Source organism: Ambystoma mexicanum, chromosome 5p (genome assembly GCF_040938575.1).
Source record: "Ambystoma mexicanum isolate Mex_15411 chromosome 5p, UKY_AmexF1_1, whole genome shotgun sequence".
Classification (NCBI taxonomy): domain Eukaryota; kingdom Metazoa; phylum Chordata; class Amphibia; order Caudata; family Ambystomatidae; genus Ambystoma; species Ambystoma mexicanum.
The window spans coordinates 164,660,431-164,688,151 of NC_090930.1; the positions used below are offsets into that span (position 1 = coordinate 164,660,431).

General features: G+C 45.0%; 1 protein-coding gene across 1 annotated transcript in view; it reads right to left on the reverse strand.

Annotated features, from left to right (window-relative positions):
* ABCB7 (ATP binding cassette subfamily B member 7) overlaps positions 1–27,721 on the reverse strand; it is a 1,379,199-nt gene that overhangs the window by 744,159 nt on the left and 607,319 nt on the right. The window contains exon 5 of the mRNA XM_069612580.1: positions 13,062–13,194. Coding sequence (XP_069468681.1) covers positions 13,062–13,194 — 133 coding nt within the window. The remainder of the gene's footprint in view (positions 1–13,061; positions 13,195–27,721) is intronic.

Genomic DNA, 27,721 nt, shown 5'->3' on the forward strand with positions numbered 1-27,721 from the left:
TACAGAAGCCACTAGGGGCTGTGGTTGGGGTTTCGCCCTCACCGGGAGTGCTCCAGGAGGTGCAGACAGGGAGAGCACCCGGGCCTGAATATCTGACGTCAGGGCGTCCTGGATGCCTAAACCCAAGAACAAGGAGGCAAACTGCCAACCAGGGCAGCAGAACAAGCAAAGTCTTCAGCATTTGTGAAGCCAAGGAAACCAATCGCAGGCTAGTGGAGTGGAAGCTACATGTGGCAGTACAGGGAATTCTGGCTCTGAAACGCCAACAAAAACAGAGATAGGGCGATGTCTTACAACTTCCCATACTCCTTTATCAAGTCTTTTCAGGATCAAGTCCATACTTTGAAGGAAGATCTCCAGCAATCCCATGAAGGAGGTCAAAGCAGACCTGATCCACTTTGGCCAAAGGAGGGACACCAACGAAAGGGCTATTCAAGATATCGCAGAAAAAAAGCTTAAATAGTGAGTTGCTAGAGTAAATGCGCAGATTGGCTACTATTTTAGAACTGCAGTGTGAAAACCTAGAAAAACCACTCTCTAGGCATTCCAACATACATATAAGAAACCTATCGGAGGAGGTGGGTGACAATGACCTCAAGGGGTTGAAAAATGGGAGAGGGTGCACAGCTTGTTTCTTTTGATTTTGAATAGATTAGTATCTGTTAAGTATGCTTTTAGATTTTACTTCAAAGGGTGCAGCCCATTATACCGTGTCACCGTGTGGGACACTCGTTATGTGCTGAAAGAGAAAGGACCTAGGCTTATTAGCCTTCGGTGTGGGCTGCACACCTAAATTCCCCCAATAGGGTTAGAACATTTGTTTTTAGAATATAAATGACAGTAAAGCCATCTTTGATAAAGTTGCTTCAAAGTGCTTTTATTCTGCAAATTGCAATTCAATTCGATTTCTCATTTAGTTAACGAATGGTTAAACTTCACCAATTCGTTTTGTGCTGATACAATGGCAAAGAAAAATAACCTAGGGCTAATGCATTTCGGAATGGTAACATTCCTTCCTCAGAGCCAGGTTAAATGTACACGAGCATACAAAAAAATGTTTGTTAGAATATTTTGAAAAACATCAAATATATATGCATTCAGGAGAACAGGGTACCCACAATTGACAAACACGTACATGTAGACAGAGAGAAGAGAACATGGTCAGTGATTTGTAAACATTACATTGCATTAATGCGTTCTTTAAAAGACTTATCATCCGACATTCAAATTGCACTTCCGTCAAGGTTTACATTAGATCTATTACTAAGTGTCTTCTGGTCAAGTATTCTGGGGGATAAGGCAGGACATTTTCATGTTATCACTGACCTGAAACGGGTGGCTTCAGTACATGCTGTTCAAACGTTCCTTCTCAGAACGGTGCAAAATGAAATAGTATGCTGCATTTAGTCACGATCACTCGTGGTTGCTTCTAATACGTGCCTGTCTGTGTGAAAGCAGAGCGCTTACCTTGTGAGTGTGTAGCTCGCTCGAGCGAAGTAACCTCCGACTGCGGGTAGCAAGAAGGCTCTGCTTGCGTCTGCGTGTATATGTGTAATGTTGTCATGGTGATGTAAATCTCAAAATGGCGGATGGCGGGTGCATGAAGTAGCCATACTAGAGTGGGCAATTAAAAGCAATGTTAATGCTGGTGTATGGTAACTCTATTGCATAAACACGCTGGATTGCACAAATGTTCCTAATAGAACCGCAATGCCCTCTGTTCTGATTTGTGAAGTAAATAAAATATAGTGCTGTGCGTTAATTGAGGTAGTCAGGGGTCAAATTATGTTTTTGTGTGTGGTTTATAATAATGGGTGGATACTGTGTTCCCATGTGTTTACATTCTCAAGAGTGACATGTCTAAAACACAGGTAAGTTCAATGTGTTGTAAAAACAGATACAATTATAGAAAACAGTTAAGATCGAACTCATCGTTCATTCCTCGAGGTGACAATGATTCCAGTCCATCAATCCAAAAGGATTATCTTTGTTGTCTCTTCTTCTTAGTGTCCGTGCCGGTATTTACAATGACTTCTAATACCTGAAATTTGATCTGGGAGATATTGTGCTTCTTTTCATTGAAGTGTTTAGCTACTGCTGAGTTGATGTTCTTATTGCGAATGCATGACTTGTGTTCATTCAGGCGGATGTGTACTTTTCGTCCTGTTTCTCCTACATAGTACTGTCCACAGGGACAACGTATGCAGTATATACAGTTCTCCGTGTTACATGTGGCGTGGCATTTTATTGCAATTTTTTCCCCTGTGTGCGGATGCAACACAAAAGCTCCTTTTATGATATTGTTGCAATTACTGCAATTCAGGCATGGGTACGTGCCGAATCTTTTGGTTGGACTTCTTGGTTTATCGTCGCGTGTGTTGACGAGTAGGTCCCTTAGATTATTGGATCTTTGATAAGCAAATGTAGGTGGATCAGCGAACAATTCTTTGGTTCTTTCATCTTTAGTTAGGATTTGCCAATGCTTCTTAATACACCTTTTGATTTGCATGCTCTGGCTGGAAAATGTGGACGTTCTAGTGGCCCTCGCCTTACGCCCAAAAGGCCTCTCTCCTAGCAATTGCCAGAAATTAAGGCCCGATTTTAGCAATGGAATCAATGATCCAACTTTAACAGGACTTGGCCTTAACCACTCTTCAAATACGGCAGGCCTGTGAGTAGAGAAATCAATAGAAGAGAAATCAATGGAAGAGAAATCTGTTAACGTTAGGCTTTGCTCTTTGTGGTTTCAATGAATTTACATTAAAAAAACAATTTCCCCCCTAGAGGCATGGCCAACGGCACCTAACATGGCCGCCTAATTTGGTCGCTTTGTAAGCTCGGGGCGCCAATGTGGAATCGGCCAGGCATGAGAGGCACAGCGTACCGTAGTGGCAGGGGGCACCCCCGGTGCTATGCTCGCCCATGGTGGAGCCGGCGTTGGTCAGTTGTGAGGTGGCCATCAGAGCTGCACAGTGGCAGCGACACTACCCGCAGGAGGAGACTAGGCCCGGGTACGGCAAGCGACAGTCTTGAAGTGAGGGCTGCAGCAACAAAAGTAACAACTGGATCTGCCTGCTGTGGAAGAGGTCAGAGTCCAGGCCCCTGCAGAGGTCTTCTGTTGGGAGGTCCTGGTTTGGAGAGCAATTCCTGAGCAGTGACTCATGCTGTGAGCGGGAAACCGGGCTGCAGGAGCTCATCAAGCAGCAAGCGGGCTGTGGCCAGGGCGATTGGGAGAAGCCAGCCAGTGCAGCAAAAGGAGGGTGCGGCAGAGAAGCAGTGGGACAGCGGATTGAAGGATGGCCTGGCCCGGCCACGGCAGGAGGTTTTAGAGAGGTGAGCCTGGGGGAGTGACATAAAATAGAAGGCAAATCACTGTGCAGTGCTGGGCTGCAATGCGAAAGCATGTGTGGGAGAAGAGAGGGTTCCCCATAGTCTGAGCGATTTAGCCTTATAAATACCACTGCAGCGCACAGCTGGGAGCAGGACAGATATCGGGGAAAGAGAAGGCTGTAAGGAGTGTGGGCAGAGGAGAGCTGGCCCCTGGAGTCAAGTGAGGAGCAAAGTGCACAAAGTGGGATGAAGGTCAGATGGTCCAGGTCCCCTCCCAGAAGATGGCCTGAAATCTTGTGCGCACACACAGGTGACACACTGGGCGGAGTGCTGCTGCGAGGAGTTCGGGCTACGCTGGGGTGCAGCTAACATGATCCAGAGGGGGATCCAGAGGGGGAACCCACCGGCGGATGTCGCGGCACAAATCAACACGTTGCGGTCAGAAGTTAGCCACTTTTTGGCCAGCCAACCAGCACCAAGCCAGTAAGGAGAAGCACTTGCCTCCAGGCCAGCTGTTTGCACAGACGGAAGGAACTATGGAGAAAGAAGCTCAGGACTCAGCGCAGGGGCTCGCCAAATCTGATCTACTGAATTGTCTGAAGACACTGAAGTATGAATTAGAGGAGCAGACACAATCGGATTGTGCAGAAATGAAAAGCAGCACAGAGATCAAGAGGTCGATTGCGGATCTACTAAAAGACACTTAACAGCTGGACACTGAGACGGCAGAACAGTCCCTGAAGGAGGATGTGATCCAGCTTCAAGGTGAGCTGGCCAGGGCCAAGCAAGTTATGACTCTCCTGGTTACCACCATTGAGGACCTGGAGAACAGGCACTGCTGTGAGAACCTCCGAATACGGGGGGAGATGGCAGCGGAGGGAGCCCAGGGGACAGATTTACACAAGTCTAAAGTGCCGGCGCGAGGGTGACCGCGAGGGCCGGCAAGAGCTGAGGCACCATTGGCCAGTCGGCAACTAGAGATGAGAACTCCATCGGCCTCAACGCAGTTGCCATGTGCTTGAGGGCACCCCGGGGTAGATGAGTGGAGGGCGTAGATCCTCGCCAATTATGGTGTGTGGTTTCGTTGCGTGGTTTATGGGACACCTCTATGTATCGCTGAGGTGGTCAAAGCACTACCCATAGTAATTGAAAGAACAAGCACAAAGAACAAGAGCAAGGGATGTAGACATTCTAGTGAGCAAACTTGTTCAATTCTTTTTACTGAAAGTTCAAACTGAAAAAGAGGGAAGATAACGGTTTGTGAGGGGATGATTTAATTGGGCATTAGTTACCATGACATCGGTCTACTCCCCAAATGGTAGCCAGAATGAGAACTGCAGTACGATCCTGGAGGGCGTTTGAGGAATTTGCAGGGGTGTTGGGGCAGGACATGGATACTCACAGCTGACCTCAATATGACGTTTGATCCCAATTGGGAGGTGTCCAGGGGCTAATACATGGCCATGACACTGCCATCAGTACAGCTATTAAGGAGGTTGAAGAAGGTTGGGCTTGTGGACTACTGGCGGCATACCAACCCAGGGGTGAAAAACGTCTCGTTCTACTCCCATGTGCACAAGACGTATTCCAGGCTAGATTATATTTTGGTGGGAAGTGAGGTCCTCCCGAGACTAGAGGTAGCCACGATGGGCACAATCATGCTGTCGGATCATGCTCCTGTACATATGATTTGGGACTTGCGCCGCGAGGAGCATAGGCCACGCTATTGGAGGCTAAACCCATTCCAGTTACATGACCCTGTGCGCCGAAAGGAGAGGATATTGAGCTCGTTTTCAGAGAGAATTCCCAAGGACAAAAAAGCGAGGGCATTGGCTGGGACGTGTTTAAAGCATACATATGGTAGGTGGTAATATCAAAAGGAGTGGGGCTACACCGACTTCGACGCGTTGAGCTGGAGCAACTACTCACTCAACTGAAGGACTTGGAAGGGTGGTATCATGCTACAGGCTTGCGTAAGGTCTATAGAATGCTGCAAGCGGTAAGAAGCCAGATTTACACCATATAAGGGAATTAAGTGGAGTAGGCCCTGATGAAGGTCAAGAAGCGGTACTATGAGCAAGGGACTAGGGCGGGCAGGCTACTGGCATGGAAGCTCAAAGCAAGAGGTAAGCATGGTGCCATCTGGGAACGAGAGGCCTTTGACAACTAGTACAGGTATAGAACTCAGACTGGCCCTTGAAAGCTGAGGTCTCTGCCTTCTTGAGGAGTGTGTGTTGCCAAAAGCAACGGAAGCACAGAGGCAGGCGTTAAATGTTACCCAACAAATAAATATCCTATGAGCTATTGCTTCGCTAAAGGTTGGGAAAACCCTGGGTTTAGATGGGTTCTCTTCAGAATTCTATAAGAGCGATGCAGGGATGTTAGTGGGTCTGCTCCACTCATTTAACACAATATGGAGGAAGGGAGTGGTCCCGCACTCGACAGAAGAAGTAAGAGTCTCCGTTATACATAAGGAGGGCAAGGACCCAGAGCTATGTTCGTCATTCTGGCCTATCGCAGTATTGAACATAGACAGGAAATTATATACTAAAGTTCTATCGGAACGCCTGGACTGGGTACTGCCGGACCTGGTGACAGAAGACAAGTCAGGCTTTTTGGCATGGAGGCAGGCAGCAGATAACACTAGGTGGATGATAGACCTTATTGATATTGTCCACAGGAAGAAGATACCTCTGCTGTTGGCGGCCTTGGATGTGGAAAAGGCCTTTCACCGCATGGAGTGGGTGTACTTGCGAGAGGTGCTGGGCAGATTCAATCTGGGCAAGGAATTCACTAGAGGAGTATTTGCCCTGCATAGGACGCCCACAGGGAGTGTGGCAGTGAATGGCCAGCTACCTCAGGGATTTAGTCTGCTCAGGAGGTACAAGAGAGTGGTGTCCCCATTCAGTCTGTGGTGTCGGTAGAACCAATGGCCAAGCAAATCAGGGCAGATCCAGATATTCTAGGCATCAGATACAAGAGGGGATTCTCACAAAATACTGTTATACGCGGATGATATTCTCCTGGCCATCTCAGAACCGAAAAGATCGCTTATTCAGAGTCAAGCAATGCTTGAAAGACACAGGGTAGTCTCTGGGTTTTAAAAAAAACCTTAACAAACGTGAGGCCTTACATTTGTCTCTGGAGCCTGACAAAGACCTGGACTTGCAGAGTATCTCCCCCTCCATATGGGCAGCGAAGAGCATTAACTACCTGGGTATATACAGCCAGGTATGGGGGGCTCTATGAGGACAACCATCCTGGGGTGATCAGGGCGGATCTGGGTAAATGGAGGGCACAGGAACTGTCACTGCTAGGCAGGATAGCAGTGATAAAGATGAATGTCCTACCAGGGTTACTGGATTTATTTCTCGTACTCCCAGTAGTGCTCCCTGAGCAGACATTAGGGAAGTTTCAACAGGAGCTAAGCAGGTTTGTGTGGAGGGGTCACCGGGCAAGTGTGGCGGCAACAACACTGTTGAGATCCATGAAAAGGGGAGGTCTAGCTATGCCTCATCTATGGAGATACCGCCATGCGTCACAACTAAGGATACTACGGGACTGGGTGAACCCAGGGTCAAGAATAGGTTGGCGACGCCTGGAGTAACAGGTAGCTGGTAGACCCCTCAGGTATATGCCATGGCTACCCCAGCCCGATCATCCAGTATGTATGTATGTAGGTATGTATGTATGTATGTATGTAGGTATGTATGTAGGTATGTATGTAGGTATGTATGTAGGTATGTATGTAGGTATGTATGTAGGTATGTATGTAGGTATGTATGTGCTGGTGTCCGGTCAAATGGTCGAAAATAAAAGATCGAATGACCATTTGATCGAAGTAAAATGGTCGGGAAAAAAAGGTCGAATTTTTTATTGATTTGTTTATATATTTTTTTAGTTTTGGTTGGTTAAAAATATTTTTTATAAAGAAAAAGGAGAGTTTGGCGGAACCCCCCATAAATTTTTTTTAAAAAAACAACCTTTTTTTTGACCATTTTACTTCGATCAAATGGTCATTCGATCATTTCGTTTGACCATTTGACCTACAACCGTATGAGCTTCTGTCCACTGCAGCCCTGCTGCATGTGTCGGGTGGGGTTGCTGAAAGGTTGGGACAGAAAACATTCCCGGGCGTGGTCCGATCCATCACAATGTGCACTTTACACCAGCATATGGAAACAGGACCTTTCAGACCTGGAGATTAAGTGGGTGCTGAGGATATGTCGCAAATGTTTGACTGGGGGGCGATCAGAATATTAGATTCCTGCAAGGCCACGTTCAGTGTAATTGAGGTGGACCGCTTCGCCTATCTACAGATTAGACATTGGGCCCTCCATAGGGGCAACAGGGAAGGGGCAGTGAGGCAATTGACACGGTTTGAGAGGCTAATATTTTCACTGGGAGTCTCAGCGGGTCTGATTTCACAGTTGAATAGCTGTCTCAACTTCACTCTAAACAAAGGGCTCCCAAACTACATGCAAGTGTGGCACAAGGATCTGGGCAAATAACTAGAGAATGGGCTGGGGTCTAGAAAGGGGTCTCAAAAGCAACAGTGAGCACCCAATATGCAGAATAAAACTAAGAGGTTAGCAAGGTGGTAAATTACCTCTGAGAGGGAAGCACACGTGGGGTAAGAGACTTCGGGGTGGTGGGTACATGCCTGAACTGCATATCTGTTGGAGTTGTCCCAAGATACAACCCTACTGGGGTGAGTTAGGTGATCAGACAGGTAACGGGTTTTGACGACGGAGTATATTCCAGAGGTGTACCTTTTGGGATTGTGGCTCCCCACCCAAGGAGCATAAGGGAGTGGGGCTAAATTCGACTCCTTAGGCTGATGTGGATAGTGGCCAGAAACGCCATCGCCACAGTCTGGAAGTCAAATCGGTGTCTGTCCATTGAGGACTGCCCAAGTGGAATGTGGAGACTACTTGTATGTGAGAAAGTAGTATATGGCCTGCATTACAACTTGCTCCTTTCAAAAATGGGAAGGATTCCTGTAGTTTGAGTCAGCAAAAAAAGACTTCACATGCTCACTGAGGTTTAGGGTTCTTGGGCTCCTTAACCTGTCCTAAAGTGCAGCATATTGTAGAAGCAGGTGGAGTAAGAAGGGCACTGGTGTAGAGGAAGAGGGTGGGAGGCAGGATGTGGAAAGAAGGGGGGGATGAGAGGTTTAGGTTGGGATGTTGCATTCTTGCTGCAGCATAAGGAGCCTTTACAGTTAATGAAGGTTTTTTTGGAGAGCAGTAGTGTATGTGGTTGCTTGTAACTTCATTTTTCTGGAGCAAAGATACTGAATCGAGTCAATTGTACTATATTTGTAAAAAATAATAAAAAGAGTTGAATACAAAAAAAACTATTTAACACAAAAAGTCATTGACCAACTACATTTGCATTTATTTGGATTTATAGAGTGCTTTCGCCAATGCACTGCACATTAGGCAAAAACGGTACAAAATGAGATAAAAGGGTAGATTAAACAGTAACAAACAAACAAAACACAAGAACACAGCATCAGTTACTGGAGAGAACAGAGGGGAGATGGATTTTGAGCCAGACATGAAACACAGGAAGAGGCAATGATCAAATAAAGGAAAAGAGATCCAGTGCTTTGGTGCAAAAAGAGAAAAGGAGCGTAAAATGGATGAGGCACAAGGGGGTAAGGTAATTGACATTTGTACTATGGTTCCAATCATGGCCACATGCGTGTAGAATAGCAGGGTCAAGATGTTATTGCTAACGAAAGGGCGGTCCAGCTTGAACTGCAAGTCTTATCCCATCTTCAAGTGAACACAAGCAACACCAGGCATGTTGGCAGTTGGGTAGTTTTTGTTGGTTATTTTTCATCTGCCAATGTATGAAGTTATGCCCAGACGCTGGTCGTTTGCTCACTGCACCATAGGGAACCAAGCTGCAGCCCAGTGATGAAGCTCAACGAGGCAGAAAAACACCTGCGATTTCTGTGCAGAGGGGACATGGCCTTACAGTCTGGGCAGGACCACTGCTAGTGCTGCAGGACCAAGAACGGTTGCATATGGCTGGTTTCCTTCGGCAATTGCGCAGATTGTATGAGAAAACATGGGATGGAAATTAAACCGAACAATGCATGTGCTTAAAATTAGTTTATAACCTCAATTATTGCTTATTGCAACAAACCTGGAAACAAGTACTTCCTTGATGTCTCCAATTTTGTGGAATGGCCGAACTGCTCCCAACAGTGGTAAAATGTATTTTATTCTTCTTTGGATAGATGTTGGAGTTGTGCGTGAATGTTATGCAAACCCCATTTTGTATCGGGTCTAGCGCCCACCGGTCGCTAATAACGTCTTTTTGTTGGGAAATAATTAAGTCTTCCTTCTACCATTTACCTTTTTCTACTACCCTTTGCTTGCCTTTTCCCATACCTTACGAGGGAATGACATGTCTTTGGCTCCTGTTGCTTGACGTGCATTTTTAAACTGCCTTCACCTAGGCATTTCCCCTCGTTTTACCATCTCCATTTCCTTTTTCACCTTTCCAATTGTTTCACTTACATGCCTACTAAACAAGGTCCACAAGTTAAAAACCAGTAGGATTTCCGATGTTGCAATAGCAATATAAAATAGATCTAAAATGTACAATCTAAAATATATATTGCACTTCAATCCTTTTGGAGAGTCCTAAATTGGCATAATACACAGCTCACAAAAAGTTCCGTTTTAGGTGCAATATTTTTATATTCTAAATAACTAAGTGTGTACCATAATATAGGTTGCAGGTGAAGCATGGGCTTGCGTTAAAGGTGCCAATTCAGATCCAGACAGGGGGACGCACCTACCAACTGCGAGAGAAAAAGAAGGTGGATGGTGGGGCCAGCTACATGGGAAATTGCATGTGTATTCTAAGCCAGACGCCCTACAAAGAGCATCACTGGGAACGGTCGGGGAGAACGATGCATTGGGTGCACACAGTCCAATATACTGTCCTATGATTAGCTAAAGAAGGGGTAGGATAAAAATAGCACCATCATAAACGCATGTAGAGGGAAATCCCTCAGGCTGGCTGGACCTGGGAAACCTCGATCTGAAACATGTGACCAATATGACAGATCTGTAAAGGGGGGGTAGGGCTCAAGCTGCTCATCAGGAGAAAGCCAACATAACTAGAACTGGGTGATGTAATTACATGGCGGTGAGTCAGACTAACAGCCCAACACGGCAGCAGGGAGGGTGGTTCTGTACCAGTGTGCTGGTCACATGACCGCAGATGCCCATCGGCCAGCAGCTGTGGGAAGAGAAAACTGGACAGAGTGGCGTTCCTGGGAGGGACAATCAGACGCTAAGTTCCTGAGTTCTGGGAAGGTGGCCAGCCTCCAAAGTATCTGCCACAGGGTTCGTGAAGGTCATTATCTAACAGGTATCGTGTGAATGTTCACTTTCCCACCAGCTGCAGGGAGTCTCGTGTTCCGTTCTAAATAGTGCTGACAATGACAGTGTATTAAAGTTGCGGCGGTCAGCACAAATGTTACTTCAGTAGTAAGTTATTCCGGGGTGGGATGGGGTGTGAATAAATGTGGTACCACATGGGGAGGCATTGTAATGGCAAACGGTTAAACAGTTTGCTTTAATTACGCTTCACTAAACAACGTAAGCTTTGCAGAGGTGATGTCTACAAACCAATAAAATCATTAGGAAACAGAAAAAGTGAATTCTCCAACTTGTAAATTTGATGGATTTTGACCATTGTATTTCTTGGTATAAAACTACTGTTCATATTCCATTCAGATGCCAGCCTTTCAACCAGAACCTGTCCACTGTTCTGTCTGATTTATGCTCACCCCTGTAATAAACAGCGTTGTTTCTTGCCCAGTGTTTGCGCTACTCTTGGGAGTACATGGTTTTTATTATGCTCTAAATGGTGGACCCATGACTACATTTTTGGAGGCCCCAGCAAGATCTTTCAGTCCTCCTTTGGACCACTGAGGGTATGGAGGCCGCACTCCCTGGGGGCGCAGGCTGGAGACTGCAGACCTGTTCAATGCGCATCACAGAGGAGGCTCTGCAGACACTGAGTTCACAAAGGTCTGCCAGGTCCAGAGCGCCGTCCCACACTCAGTGGAAGGGTGAGCCTGTGTTGGAGGCTAAGTACAGAGGGGAGCAGGCAGGGTCACAGCTGGAATCCCAGCAGGGCCACCTAAGCTGTTCATGTGGTTGATGGATTGAATTTATTTAATTGGGCAATAGTAACACCTGTGTTTTTTTAAAAACCATTTAAGCTTGGCAAACAGTACATAATATTGAAACTTGCACACCCACCACTTTCAACAATTTAGTCAGTACGTATGACCAAAAGTAGCTAAGCTTGCTAGAGCTCCAGAGCATGTGAAGGTGGTTAGCATTGCCGTGTTTACATCTCGGGCATCTTTTGTCCGCTGTCGAGTATATTTTATGATCCTGTCAGGGGTATAGCACAATTTATTAAGAATTTTGGATTGCATCAATTTAAACCTGGCATTAAGTGAGACCGTTTTGGTGAGCCTGCACAACCTATTCCTTTGTTCGTCTGAAAGGTCCACACATATGTCGGGTAGCAGATTGGAGTAGCACTCTTTAATTCAACAAGTGCACCTTACCCATACTCATCCTGTATAGGGAGGCCAAACAGCTGGGTCCCCGGCTAGAGTTGTAGATGTACATGAGAAGATCATTTTCCAGGGGCTCAAGACGGAAGCCCTCCCACTTTCTCGAGACCGCAGCTTCAGCCTATACAACTGCACTATTTCTGTCACTATGCCCCTGTGTTCGTGCTTCCATGTCAACGGTGTAAGAAATCGTCCTTTATGGAATAAGTCCCCCAACGCCCTATAAACCATCTGCTCCCAATGCACACTAATTGCTCCATCCTAGATGGGAATAGTAGCACCTGTTATTTAGAGAGCACAGGAAGCACCATTTATCCTAACGACTTAAAAGATAACCATAAAAATGTCAGACATTCAACTTGCTGTTCTTTTGCATTCAAGATTAGGATAAATATCAACATTTTTGAGAAACCAACATTCCAATGTGCAAACAGTTACACATTTGAAAGACTTCTGGAGGCCTGCACATAGTAAGATATTGTAAAAAAACACTGGGCGGCTGAAAATCACATCACATAAAATGCTTAGGGCTCTCTCTCCCTCATCCCATTTGCTTAGCAAATGTGTACCGGATGTTCGCGCCTCATTTCTTTTTGAGGAAAATCTTTGGAGGAAAACTGGACGGTCATTAGGGTGGGCAGGCAGCTGATGGGCATTTCTGCTAAAATGGTCAGAATGCAATAAAACCAAAACGTGTTTTTACTGACGACACGGTTTAAAGAATTGTAAAAATGCTAGTCCTGTATTGTATGCTACCTCTTGTTGCCAATTGAAATGAAGGTTGTTATACAGGCCACCCAACCACTTAATTCGATGTGAACAAAACCATACAGTTACACGTAGGATACCTCCAAATGAAAACTAATAACATTAAAACAAATGACAAATAGATGAGGTTTTCTAGTACGATCATTTTAATCACGATCGTCCAAGTAAGATAATCAAACGTTATGATGTGATTAAAACAAAATGAGCGAAATAAATAGGAACAAATAAACACTCAAAATGCTACCGCGCCAGTCTTGAAAAGGTCAGCAGTCACATAATATTCGGAAACCTTTTATGAAGAAAGTCAACACCTGTCGATAGATTAGCAAACCCTACTCACAGCCAATGAGAACAGCGGTTGCCATGGTTGCCACTGTGCTGGGCGCATCGCTCAGGTTCAGAACGTTTCCCGACATCTGGTTGAGGTTGTCGACAGCATACTTAAACATGAACGGGACTACTATGTTTGTAGCCTACAAAAAGTAAAGACAGTAATTAGCCAATGGTACATTCAAATGCTCACTCTAAAATCACTTATTTATCGTGATACTTTCTGCTATTCCAAGGCGCATGCTCATGGATCCATCTCATTGGCTCTTGTTTAAATGTTTCGTTTCTTTGACACAGTGTGCCACTCTGCAATTCAGCCTAAAAGGTTTTCATTAAGAGATAGTAGCGCTGAAAACATGCTTCATCCGTTTACACTCCATTACCACGACATGGAAAAACTTCATCAATGTGCTGCAGAGGCCTGCATTTGGAAATACAACTTAAATATTCGCTCTGCCATCAGCAAGGCTAATTGAGCAAAGGTCAAATAAAAACGAAGGGAGCCAATTCAGAGTAATAAAAACACTTGGAATCGGGCAACATTGCATATTAACGGCGTTACTATAAGTGTGCATTTTATTAGGAGTCCTTCCCGGGATTACAAATACAGTGACTTATGTTGTAGCATCCTACAGCTGTGTTGCAAGTTCTGCCTGTTCTTTACATTTTAATTTGTCTTCCGTTTTATGTTATGCATTGCTTACAAATGTGTATAAAGTATACATACTGCTTCTATTGTAGGAGGATTTGGATTAGTGTATGCTAATGTGTGTCTATGCTGCATGTAAATGCTTGCGTTGAGCGAAACAAGTGTTAGCATATAAACAATGAATGTTAACTAGTCCTTGCACAGTTCTTAAGCAGTATCTAACCCATTGGTTAAACATTTGAACTAAAACCAACAGATGTAACTTGGACAAGATAGAAATGCCTATTGTTAGGCAGAAACCTGTGCAGTTCCCTCTGGGACCACTGAAAAAGATTTACGACTACAGGTGTTTGGCAGTAAACCCACTTGGTAGCAGTCTGTACCACACAGATTCATTTGGTAGCTGTGGCTGAGCAGTCAGACTTCCCTCAAAAAGAGTTAGCCAGTATACAGAGTATTCACAATAGCTCAAACGAACACAGTAGAACAAGTAAGCACTGACCAGGGCTTGGTGTAAAAAAGATATAATTATTTATTTAAAACCACATCTAGAAAAACACACAGGCACTAATAGTAAGCAATTCAAAAACACGGTCACTAAAAGATATATACTCCCTTAGAAGAATATTAGACAAGTCTTAAGTAAAGCCCCACTTATTTTCAGACAGCGGTGAGCGCTTAACGTAGATGGCACTCTAATAATTCGTTTTAAAAGGGAGAGAAAAGCAGAGAATAAATTGAAACAGATCCCAACACTTTTTCACGAACACAACAAGAGAGGAAGGCAAAGTAACACCATGAGTTTATAGTCAGTAGGCCGGATCCACTTTAAGAGGATCAAAACAAAATGTGTCCAAGGTCACACGGTTGCAGTGCACAAGAGTCTTGTAAAGGTTCAAAAAGGCGTTGGACCAAAGAAAGGGACCAGTTAGAGCAAGGCGGCCACCCCAGTCCAGAAGGTTAAGGGGTGATTATTACCTTGTAGCAATCTTTAGAAAGGGAGGCCTGGCGGACACGGTACCTTAAAGTGGGGAGAATACTCCAGCGGGGGCAGTTGTTCCTGGCAAAGGATGCAAGTCGGTGCTTCGTCCGGGGGAAGAGAGGATCTCGTTGGGGAGGAAGACAGGAGTCCGTTGCACTGCCAGGGAAGAAACCAGCCACTGAGTTTCTCAGGTAAAAGAAGCGGTCCTTTGATTCGCGGTCCAGTGGTAAGTGGCTATCCGGTTGCCGGGGTGCTTGGCACGGGCAATTCGACCACAAGCCAGTCTGGGGTGCGAAGAGAAGAAGGTAAAACTGGTTGTGCCCACCAGCCAGGGGAAGAAGCCTCTCCAGCCAGGAGATCTTCTCTGTCATCGGGAAGTGGTGAGTCGGTTCCGCAGGGCTCCACCGGTGGTGTCGTCGTGGTAGGTCGGCTCAGCTTCCCCCTCGTCGGATTCTCAGGTCCTGTGGCGACTCCTGAAGTTCCAGTCCCCAAAGCCCTGCTTTTATGCAGCACACCCCCATTCACTCAGCCTAGCTGTCAAACATGCTAAGTGGTGAGCTGGCCGGCTCACCACTTGGGCCAATCACACAAGAGTGCGACTTGAGTTACCAAGGTAACTCAGTCCAGGGTGCCTAAACCCCCTCCCACACCCCCTTTGGTACCCAGACAGAGTGGCACCACTTTTGGAGGCTTCTGTGGAGAAGCCCGCCAAAAAGTGGAACAAAGGGCTCGACTTGGGTTGGAGTCACAGAAGAGAACACAAACGCCATTTTAATATCGAGTCCTGCCAAAAAATACCAACCGGCAAATTAATATTAAATAAACCGGCGGTATGTTCGAGGCTATGAGAATTAAATAATTAAAGTTGGTAGCCTCGAACAATGGGAAAATCCCATAGGAATATATTTGCGGTCGAATATAAAAAGTAGTCTCCACTGCCACCAGCCAAAACTCGATCAGGGGGGAGTAATTTGGGACTAGTAAAGCCAATGGTGACTTTACATGCCCTGGGAGACAGTAGTCAGTCCCAGGGTATGGAGTCTATGGTGGGGTGTCACTATGACACCCCTGTGTCACCGCACGGCGGGCGCTGTGTAACACACAGTAACAACACATGAGACCCTATGGAGTAAAGGACCCCATAGCCCATAAAACACATTAACAGTAAAAGGAATACCTTAAATCATGTCCAAGAGTGGGAGAAAAAAAAGAGTCTCACTCTTAGGAGAAAAAACAAACTCCAGAAATCCAGCAAAGCTGCTGGGGGACTCACTAGGTTAGGAAATTCAGCCTAAACAGAGAATTCTCCCTAACACTTATAAACTGAAAACAGCTCGACCGGCATAGGGGCTTTGCAGTTATGCATGCACAGGCACCTCTTTTTGTGGATATCCCTGCACAAGGTCTCAAGAATACACAACCAATGGTCAAACATTTAGGGCAGTGTGTATGACACTTCTGTAGAGTGACTGAATCAGGAGATTATCCACATTAAAAAGCACCCTGTGGAGCCGACGTCACGTCACTTCAGTATTTCACCGTAGAACATGCTTACTAAAGAACACTGCATGAGGCACCATTCACTACATCAATGCCACCCGAGGACATGTAAACATGGTTACGTTATAATTCAGACGGAATCAAGCTCGGCAAAGTTCAGGATCCATCGGAGTGCACTGTGAGGTACATAAAGCACGGACTTGTCCCACCATACACCACCCCCTAGACTCCCAATGAGCAGTACATCACCTCTATCATAAAATAAGATGGCAAACCACACTGATAGTAGCATAGAAAGACTTAGGAAAAGTGATGCATAGGAAGGGTTCAGTGAAATAACCAATTGCAAACACTCCAGCAGCTTTAAATTCAAACTTTCTTCCCTCAATCTGCTTGTTATGCATCACATTATGCAACTTTTCGCAAATGAAACCAGTCACTTAAATAAAGTCACCCTCCCATTGTTCTAAATCCCCTCTCCCAAAGCCAGAAAGAAAAATAATACATTTCATTAGGGGATGAGAAAGGAGAAGCAAGACATCGATAAGGCAGAGGGAAGGGAAAAGAAGAAACAAGAGGCAATGGGAACATTTGGTGAACCAAATGAGTAACAAGAAATCACCCTTGCATAAAGGAAATGAAAACACATCAGTAACATCAATAGTACTGTTCTTTCCACCACACTACCCAAATCCAATGACTGCATAACACCTAAAGAAACATCACTGGCACATCGTGGGCCTTCGGGTTCATCAGACTTCTGCAGCCTCCCCTTCTCCCTTCCGATTTGCATACAAAATACCCAGCAGCTACAGCGCCGCAAAAGCATTGTTCTTTGAGTATTCAGTGCAAGCTTGTCCAGACTTCATGCCAACGCCTTGATACCCTTCTTCACCACAGACTTCAAAAGGAGCCACCGATTTTATCTACCGGTCATAATCACCCATTGTAGTCTGGGAACATCAAGCTCCTGGATCCTTCCATGTCAAGCTGACTTTCTCTCCATACCCTCAGGAGTTCTCAATAGTATGGATCCCTGCGGGTCAACATTACTATAAAAGTACAGACCCAGACTGCAAGATAAATATCCACCTAATAGTAATTGGGGTGCCTCAAGACGGTTCCTGCACTCCTAAAACGGCTTTTAGGCAAGATGGTATGCAGTACCCTGAGAGAGAGTGCACCAGCCTTGTCCTCTTGGCAATAGTTAACCCAACCTTTGATATAATCATGTACTACACAAGTTGGTAGAGTGACTGAGCAGCCAGGCTTATCTCAAGAGGGGTCAATGTGAGCTGTAGGGCTGTAACATAGTTTCACAGCGACAAGTATCCAAATAACACTTACACTCAAGGTTTCTTGATTAAACAATTATTTATTAATTTAACAGTCAGTTCAGTAAGCCTTCTTTAGAAGTCAACAAATATGTAACAATTAAACTAAATCCAAAATACCCTCTCAGTTTCAATAAATCAGCAGATCGCCATTTGGGATGGCGCACACGCACATTACCTACATCCTGAGGTGACGTCAATAACTAGGACACTGGACATTGATATATCACTGGTACATTTAGAGCAATACTGAGGTTGGTGTAAAAAGAAAAAGGTTAGGGAAGAAAACAATGGTTGACAAGTTTCTCAAACAGGTAAGCACCTTTGAACGACCCAGGCCCCCAATGCAATGTAGATTAACACTTTCCCAGCTATACAAGTACAGAATGTATGACGTTTTGGAGGGCCAGATCAAAACACAAAGTCAGAGGTTAGAAGAGTCTTCAGGGAGCCAGGACAGCCAATGTCACTTGAGCAAAGTCTAGGGGAGCTGGGGCACTTCTTGAAGGCAAGTAAAAAGTCTTGCACAATGTTTTTAGAGAGCTTTGTAGAAAATGGACTCACTGTAGGGTCACAGGGTGGGAGGCTTGTGATGGGCAAAGCGACAAGCAACTCTGCAAAAGGAAACACATGCAGGTCTCAACTGAGAGCAAGCAAATTACACAGCAAGAGGTTACTACCCCTTAGTTTAAAGTACCTTTGGTCTGAAGAAATTGATTCCAGCTGGCTTCTCTTGTTGTAATATGGCAGATCCAGTTATTCCCGAGCCTCATTCATGGGGACAAGAGGAAGGACATCTGGGGACTCCTACACTACGATTCGAAGGTCAGCGGCAGCAATGGCAAAGTTCAGATTAGCTGCACTTTTCGGTTTCAGCTTCTTGCGAAAAGCTCCACTGCGGTTCTCAATTAACTTGTGGGCTTTCCTTGCTACTGGGGTCCAGCAATCTGTTGAGGTGACTCAGGCTTGGTTAGTCCTGCTTCGAGGGAGTCCGGAGGATCTTCCTGGAGCTTGGGTCGGACTTAAAAATGATAGACTAGATTCTGGTGTTCCTCTCGGTTCCTGCAGCAGCAAATCGAAGTACAGCCAGCAACAAGAGGATTTCCAGATGAGTTCGACTTAGGGTCAATTGGTCCCATCAACCCAAGGGGAGAAGTCGTCCTTTGCAGGGTTTCTCTAGTCGAGGCAAATTCAGAGCTTCAGCACTGCAGCAGGGCTTCACCAGGCAAACCAACAGTCCAGGAGTTGCAGCAAGCACCTCTTCCAAATTCTTCTTCGGATTCCTTCGTCAAGTGTCAACTCCGCCTTCTGTCTAATAGACCTCTCCTTTTATGCAGGTTTCTCCCATTAATTCATAGCCTAGCTAGCACTCAGACATCAGGGTGGCTGTCCCCCAAGGACAGCCAGCTGGCCAATCACCTTTGGGTGCATTCTTGTAACCAAGGAGACTAAGCACAGGGAGTTTCGGGCACCTCACTCTCTTCCTGCCCTGACAGACACTTTGGAGCCAGAGGCGGGCTTCATCGTTGAACCCCGCCAAAGACAAAAACAAGTGACCAAACCAGTTTTGGCATGCAGAGTAAATCTCAAGAAGGACCTTTGCAACAAGAAATGGCAAAAAAAAGACCAGTGCCATTTTGACAAAATGGGCACCCACGGGTGCTTTACTGCAGCTGCAATTGCAGCCCACAGTAAAAACATCCAATGGTGGAAAGAGTAAACCACTGCCACCAGCCATTAATTGTAGACAAGGTAACAAAAATGTTACATGAGAAAGTACACAAAGGGAATACTAAGTAACCCTTCCAGCACTATGTAAGATAGTGTGTGCTGGGTCTACAAAGTTATAAAAGATAAGTAAAGTCAATTTCACTTTACTGCTCTTGGTAACAGTAGTTTAACCAAGAGAAGGCATTTACACCTTTGGGAAATCTGAAAGACTTCCCTGTACCGCTGCACTGAAGGTGTTGTGGGTCACAATGTAAAAAGATGAGGCCTATGGAGTTTGTCAAACTCCAAAACCAAAAGAAAGTGTGGGGGAGGGGTGCCAAGGTAGAAAGGAATTAGCAAATTTCTTCGACTTCTCCCTAACAACCACAATGATGCAGGGAAGTACACATTGAATCATCAGGACCAGACAAAGGGAACCCCATGACTCGCTCTTACAGAGTTCCAGAGTGTCTATCCATTCAATCTTGCCATTCAGCACCCCCAAGGTCTCAATAATGCAACCTCAATTTTGCTAAATCCTGCAGACGGATCTCTGCCGTCATCTGGCACTCCAAAGCTTGAGGGTGCCCCCCCCCCCATTGCCATTGGGGTGGAAGGATAGCTGAGGGACAATGCGTTTTTCTTAGAAGCAAGACAAACGCAATGCAACACAGGTTAGAATCCAGATCCCACGCTTAGAAACCACTTGGTATTAAGCGTGTTATAAATGAATAATTATATTATATCCATCTCATAACTTCTCAATCTTCCCTCAAAAACATTCACGCAGTAGTCCATAGAAGTTGCTGATCTCACCTTCTGGTGGAGTGCAGCAATTCCAGTCAAGCCCTTCTTTATGGCCATGTCCAGAAGGTCCCCCTCTCCCTTGACACTGCTCATGGATTGACATTTGAAGCAAAGAAATAAATAAATTAACCCGTAACTCCTGTTCTCCATCATTGGTATCTTTCATAGATTCAGATGTGGTTAGAATACTCCCAGTCAGGCTGGGAATCCCCAGTAACATAAAGCAGTCTAATAGAAAACCAAAGCAATTGCATTAACTCTAGTGTTCCCTCAGTGTAGTTTTGGGTCATTTACCCTTTAACCAATAGGCAGTGCCCACAATAGCTATACCCTCAGAGACCATCTTCAGATTTGCAGAGCACACGTAAAAGTGCAAAGATGAGCAAAATGCAGAGTTGCCACAGTTTCAATCTATGAAAGAGAACTATGGGGGAGAACTGGAGCTACATGAAATTGGCTTACTCCTCCAGCATTTGTATCTTTCATAGACCAATTGCATGAAAAGTGCAGTGTGGGTTCCCGAGCCTTCCATGAAAGAATCTGTGTTTACAATCCCTTGACATGCCACCACCATGTCACTCATGCGCCCCAACATCTTCCTCAGCGACTTCAACATCCCTGGCAAACCAGCAACCAAGTCAATGAAGGAAGATCCCCATTGTCTTCAACACACTGAACCTCACACAGCACACGAAAGACCCAACTCCCAGGAAAGGTAATATCCTCAACCACATCATCAGGCCCTGCCCAACTTCCGCCGTAACTCTCCAATCCCACTCGACTACACAGACCATCTTGCAACCCCACATTGACATTAAAAAACTCAAGATGAAAGATCCAGTACTCTGCGCCCAGTTTTATGAATATATGTTTTAATGAGTTGCTCTTAGGTTGAAGTCATGTGTTTCAGCCCACCTCGGCCTTTCTCAAATCAGGGCTGTTAAATATCACAATTTATACAAAAGAGTACATTTTTCAAATCATATATAAGTTTTACCAACAAAAAAAGACAGTCACACCACCCCAGTAAACCACATCCATTTGAACCCCAGCAAACAAGACTTTAGATCATTCAAGAACTTCCCAAGGGAGACCTCCCCAACATCCATCGGCCATGGGCACATCTACCTCAAATGAACCAGGACTAATTTGCTTCTCCGGGAACTCAACGTCACCCCCACAATCAACATCAATTGCTGCCAACCGGCATGCCCCAGAGAAACAACGCACCCCGACGCCTAGACACTTGCCACCCTGGTAGACTCATAAACTCAGTTTTGCCAAAAGAGCCATCAAAAAACAAGAAGACTGGGTGAAAATTCTGCTTTGCATCAAACCTCACCCTGCTCAAGCAACTTTGTGCTACATGTTGCAAGGAAGGCATGGTATCAAACAGTAAAACAGACATGTGATCACAGTTCAAGAATGTTTTTGAACTTCAAAAGGGTTTGGAAAATGCCCATCTAAACCTAAATCAAAAGATGGGAGCAAGCTACGACCATCAAAAAATAACACATTCCTAGTCTTATCAAAATAAAAGGGGCCTACACTAGTAAACTATTGCCAGTCCTTAATTCGAAATACAAATAGTGACGGAAACAAGGTTATGCTAAAAGAAAAGCGTTCAAGAAATGAGATGACAGGATATTCAAGCAGTTGGTCTCCCTTCCCCACGTTTTCAGCACAGGACAAGGCAGCATGCTCAAGCTTAGCACAGTCTCTGGCTTCTCTAGCATGAAGATGCAGTTCAAATCTCAGTATCAAGACCTTCCATGTCCAAGTCTTTGCCATTCAAAGTCTCTTACTTCAGAGGGCCTGATGCAACAAACATTCAAAGTTTTTCTTCTTAAGGTCCTCAGGTACAACTTCTTGGGTGATTCTCGATTCACCCTTGACCCCCCACTACCGGGCTCAGCCCCCACTTCAACACAAAACTTGCATTTGATCGCACCAAGTCCATATATTTCTCCAACCTTGCTTTACTTTATCGAAATCTAAGACTTTCGACTGTGCGTGGGATTTGACCCGTCGCAGGACCACTTAGATTTACACTTATCAAATTGATCTCCCTCCGTCAGGCTCGGATCAACTTATCTACTTTGATAACTTTTCAGCTGAGTCCCTTAGAGATCTTTGAGCACCTACATGGCGCCGGACCACTCTGTCAACGTATTGAAACTGGCTTTAAAGTTCAACAACTCATCAGCAGTTTTAACTCCACTCGCTTCTCTTCTCACACAAATTTCAACAATGCTGGTTGCAGCACACGCCATACAATGTTGCTGCTTGCAACCTTGGCTTCAACACAGACCGTTCTCGTATCGTTCTACAACTGAACGGCTGTGTTGCTTTCAGTGAAGCAGCTTTGTTCTTGGAGCCAAGGACAGTACCACAGTGGCTAAGGATTCTCCCTGCCTTCATTACTGACGCAGGAGGGCCCCGGGTACCTCAGACACAAAGCATGATTTTTTAGCTTGGTTTCCTGGTCTTACGCGTGCTCTCAAGGTTTCATGAAAGAAGCAGTTCCTTCTGTTTCGCCGTCTTTCTCCTCTTGTTAAACTGCCATCTTGGAACTGCCATTTTCTCGTGTGCTTTGCCTCACTCGGTGTGCTCTCGTGCTCCACCTTTTATCCATGTGGAGAAGTGTAATGGAAGACAAGTGTGTGTGATTGGCGATAATTGCCTGATCATAGTATGGGGACATGTCAGGTACACCGCTCGTGTGTTAGTCTGTTATCCCTTGGAGCGGGCTGTCTGTGAGAAAGTGTGTGTTGTAAAGGGGGTGGAGTTGCTAAATATCCTACCGGGTAGGATGGGGTAAAGGTGTTACAGGGAAGGGGATACCGTGGCTCACCATCTGGTGTCCCACTTCCACTCACCTAGGTGATCCTCCCACACTGGTCAACCCCTAGGAACTGGATCTAAAAGCGATGGCCGTGTCGTGGCCACCTGGATGACAGATTCCTGGGGACTAGTGGGTGAGACACCTTCTGGTTTCTCACAAAGCCCACACCTGATTATCACTGCCAAGACCAAATACTACCAAAACAGCATCGCCAAGGCGGTCAATGAAAGCAAATCTTTCATCAAAGCCAACAAGCTATTAGTACCACACTCCATCAAAAAATCCACTGCCATCAACTTTTTCTTAAACAACAAGCATGATTTGCCAGCACAAACACCACAACTGAGTGCAAACTATACAATCCATCTCGCAAAATCACCAGTGTCTGGACACCTTTCAAGACATTCCCCATGGACGAGCTCACTGCCACCTAAGCATCCCTCAAAACCACATTATATGCAGACAACTTCCCTACATCTTTACTTCAGACCTTTCCAACTGAACCACCTTTCCCTTACCTGACAATCATCAACAGCTACTTCAAAAAAGTGTGATGAATCTGATGATATCACTCCTTTCCCAGAGATGACCTCTCCCTTTGTGGCCAGGGGGCAACAGCTGCTACCTGATCCTGACCCTGGGGGCATCTATTTGAGCGAGGGCCACATCGGGGGAGGCGACTCTTGGGGGGTCTGGGTGACATGACATCATGTGAGACATGGTATCATCCTTTCCCCTTCTAGGGACATGTCCTCAATTTCTCATGCCCTAATGGCACACTGCCATTATTCTCCTCCACAACTCGACTGACCGTACTCATCAATATCAGATAGTGAACAAAGTAGCAAAGACTGATGAGGAAGAAGCAAGGAGCAATGATTGTGGGGTATATTGACCCAAGAATATAGGCCGGTAAGATAGCTCAGTGGGTTGAGCGCTCGCTCGCTGCGATCTGAACGTGATCGGCAGGTCGCAGGTTCGAACCCCGGCAAGGCCAACTTAGCCTTTCATCCTTCTGAGGTCGATAAATGAGTACCAATTTCGGTTGGTGATATTGTTTGCAAATATGTGCTCTGTAAAGCACTTTGGATTAAGGCGCTATATAAATAAGACATCATTAACTCAGCTGTGCTTCCACACATCACAAAGCTGCATTTCAGCAGAAACAGCAAAACAGCTCTGCTGGCCTCTGAGCTCCATGCCCTCAAAACTGCATTTTGCAGTAACAAAAAGATGGCTGCACCGTCTTGCCAAGCACACATTGTGCAGGATGGAACAAGGGGACACACAGAGTGTTCTAACATATACAAAAGGAATAAAGTGAAACAGCAGTGTTGCTTTGCTGCCAGCCCAAAATCCCTAGTAAAAAGGAAACTTTTTCACCTTCAATATAATGCTGCTGATGCTATTTTCATCTGCTCTTCCTTAAACTACTGTTATTAATAAGGCCCTGCCATGCCCAGCATATCCCATTGTGCTTCAGCAAAACCAAGCATGATTTCTAATTGACAGGCCCTGTCAAACCAACTCAGAAAAATCAACCAAGGAACTTCACTTTTTATTGTACGAGGAAACGCGTTCATTTTCTTCAAAGTATCAAACATCAGTAGTTAAAAAAGAAACTCCGGCTATCTGGGTCCTGTCAATTTCAATGTATCTGTGCTTCAAACCAAACTCTGGCATACAAGAAAATAACTACGGCTGCAAAGCAGTGTGGGAATCTGAAGGAGATGCAAAACTGAATTTAAAAGGAAATGCCAGCTTGCACCACACGTGTAAAAAAAATGGGCTTAGCAAACTAAAGAAGAAAAATGCCCGTTTTAAAAAGTACAACTGTTCAATGAAAGCCTGCCATTATCTAGCCATGTGAAGGGGTTGGTTGCTGGCGAAAACGCACACATGGGCTATTTTATTCCACAGGCTTGTTTTAATTCAGGACCAAATATAAGAAAATAAAGGTTTTAGACCGCTTGGGCTGGGTTTTGCAAGCTCTCAAAAACAGGTTATTTCAGTTGGCAGAGCTAAGGCTTCCCCCCCAAAGAAAGGGAACCACCATTAACTCTCAGCAGATACTAACACCCCTGTGATAATTACTAGGTTGGACAGAATCTGGTCTGGGCTAAACCCCTGACAATAGAACTCCCAGGACAAGGAAGTGAGAGTGGGGAAGGGGCAATAAACCTTCAATCAAGCTGGGAATCCCCCACCTAGCTCTGGAGGAAAGGGCAGTTGGTGGCAGCTAAAGAGAAGACAAAAAATGATCCAGTGACAGACAAAGGACTGCCATTTGTATCCAAAGACTATTGATTAATAAAACTGTCAAGACCTCTCTCTGCAGCAAGAATTTGTAAAAATGTAAACATTTTGCAGTTTCAAAGTAATTTTGTGGGGTATAATTTGAGACACTGTAGAATTCACTGACACCGTGGGTACAGGAATGGCAAAGAATTGGGGATTATGAGAAAAGTATCTATGATCCCACTGCGAATTTTCATACTTACCTCCCTTAGGATAATCCACACATGTGTATAAAGTAACAGAATTTTGGGCCGAATCCTTCATACTCAAAATTACCAAAAAATATTAGAAGGGCGAAACAATGTCTCACAGATTTTAGAGTTGGAGTGGAATGTTCTGCATAAAATATGTAACCTGTGTATGTAAGTTGCGAAGAGACTTCGACTGTATAAATGTACCATTTGTGGCAAAACCGGATTTTAGCTACAGTAACTGTGGGAGGTTTCTGAACATTGTAAAACTTGCATCATAAATCTGCCATTCTGTCTTGAAATCCAACCAGTTGAGAGCGAGGCAGGGACTACCACCCCTGACCAATCCAGTGAGTTAGAGGTGTGCTTATTTAAGCCTGCCCAGCCATATTCTTTGATGATGTCACTATGCATTATAAATAAGAGTCCCTGACAAGACTATGTACAGGCACTTCATGATTTTCCTGCACCGGCGTTCCTGTTCCATTCATCCTGCTGAGTCCAGATTCCAACTACATGGCCTAAGCATTGCTGACCCTTCCAGCAAGGTCTCAATTCTAAAAATCCCAAATAACCAAAAGGGAGAAAGCGGTTGTATTCTTTGGGAAGCATCCTGATATCACTAACTCCTGCCCACTAACTGCATCCAGTGGTACCTGTGCCACCCAGCGACCAGAATTACCATCCAGTGACCCGACCTTGCCCAGCTGTCTTTTGTCCAGCTGCCCTTTGCTAGGCACGCTGCCATGTAGTGACCAGAACCTGTTGACGGGTCCAAAAATCCCAAACTAAAAGTGGACTGTAAATATAATCCCTACCCCATAGAAATCCATAGTCTCTTGTCTTGCAATTGTCCTTATCCCACACTCTAAGCCATCCTATCCTTATCCTGTTAACTTGTTAAAACTGTCATAATTATCCGTGCAGCCCTGCCCTTGATTCTAGTGCGAGCGCCATCTCTCTTCATTTTTGTCTAGTGTAAACTGTAAGCCCTTAGTTATATTTCGAGTAATCCAACTAATTTCCATATATTCTATTGTAAGGGTTGAGCACTGGGGTGGTAAGGATGACCCCGCGAATCAACCTTGGTGCTTACTGTGTTCCTCTTCAACCATATAGTCTAGATAATTCATTTCAAGTAACTGAAGTCTTCATTTTGACCGCTTTGTTTTCCAAAAACTGAACCCCATTTCAACCTGAAAATCTCAATCAAAACTGCACCAAGCCCCATTCTTTCACTTCTGTACTATCCCTGTGATGTACCTCTGTTCCCCAGACTAAAAACCGCACCACAATTCAAATCACGATTTGCAATATTTCACCCGTTTTTTAAAGAAACCGTTTGAGTGAATTTACACGGCAATTGAAAGGAAATGCAACTTTTACACGTGTCATTTGGCTTCAATCCGTTTTGAACTTTCCACTCGTTTTTCAAATTGTATGCTCATGGTTATCCAATGTTGGTGATTGTTAGTATCTTTGCATCGTTGCTTTAGTGAGGAATTGTATTTGTTTCAAGGATTTCAGCACACATTAATTATTTGTCCAATTCCAAGTATCATTACATAACATTTCAAGGGGTTTTTCCCTCTTATTTGGGGAGGAAAGGTCAGATTGATTGTTTCCTGCCTATTATTCCTGATTCCTGATTACCTGCTGCTTATTTATATCCAGAATTGATTATTTGTGGGTTGAGGGAACATTGCAGGGGGAAATCCTAACTTGGATGCCATCTTTCCTAAATCAAAAAGTGCTCCTATTCCTGGATGTTTTGTATGTTCCACTAGAAGTGGTAACCAAGTGCATTGCTTATATTCACATTGTAATTATCACCCCATTAGTGATTGCTGCCCCCATATTAAACATTTTATGATTTCTTTTGAATTTTAAAATAAATATTGTATTTCACCAACCAGCCTGGTTCATAGTCCATTGTGACCCGGGGTATTTGAAAAGGGGGTGTGATACGAGTTGTGTACCATCTCAAATTGAGTCTGCATACAATAAGGAGAAAAGCATCTCAGTTGTGAACTACATACTAGGCAGAGACCAAGTTGTGTGTCGCCTGATTGAAAGCCTTAATATGATGATTACTTACAATGGGAACGAACACCAGCAGTCTAGTATCTGGAGGAATCAGATTGGCCAAACACCGTTTAAAACCATGCCAGGAAGAGACGCATGGAGCCCTTCGTCCTCTCACCCAGCTGTGGCGAGGACAGCAAGCAAAGAGACTGGAGAACAATGGATGGCGGCGGTGTAGAAGAAGGAGCGGCAAGGTGGAGCGACGTGCGCAGTGAAGCTCAGTGGAGGCTGCAGCGAGGTGAAAGGAAGCAAGCGGTGCTTTCTGACAG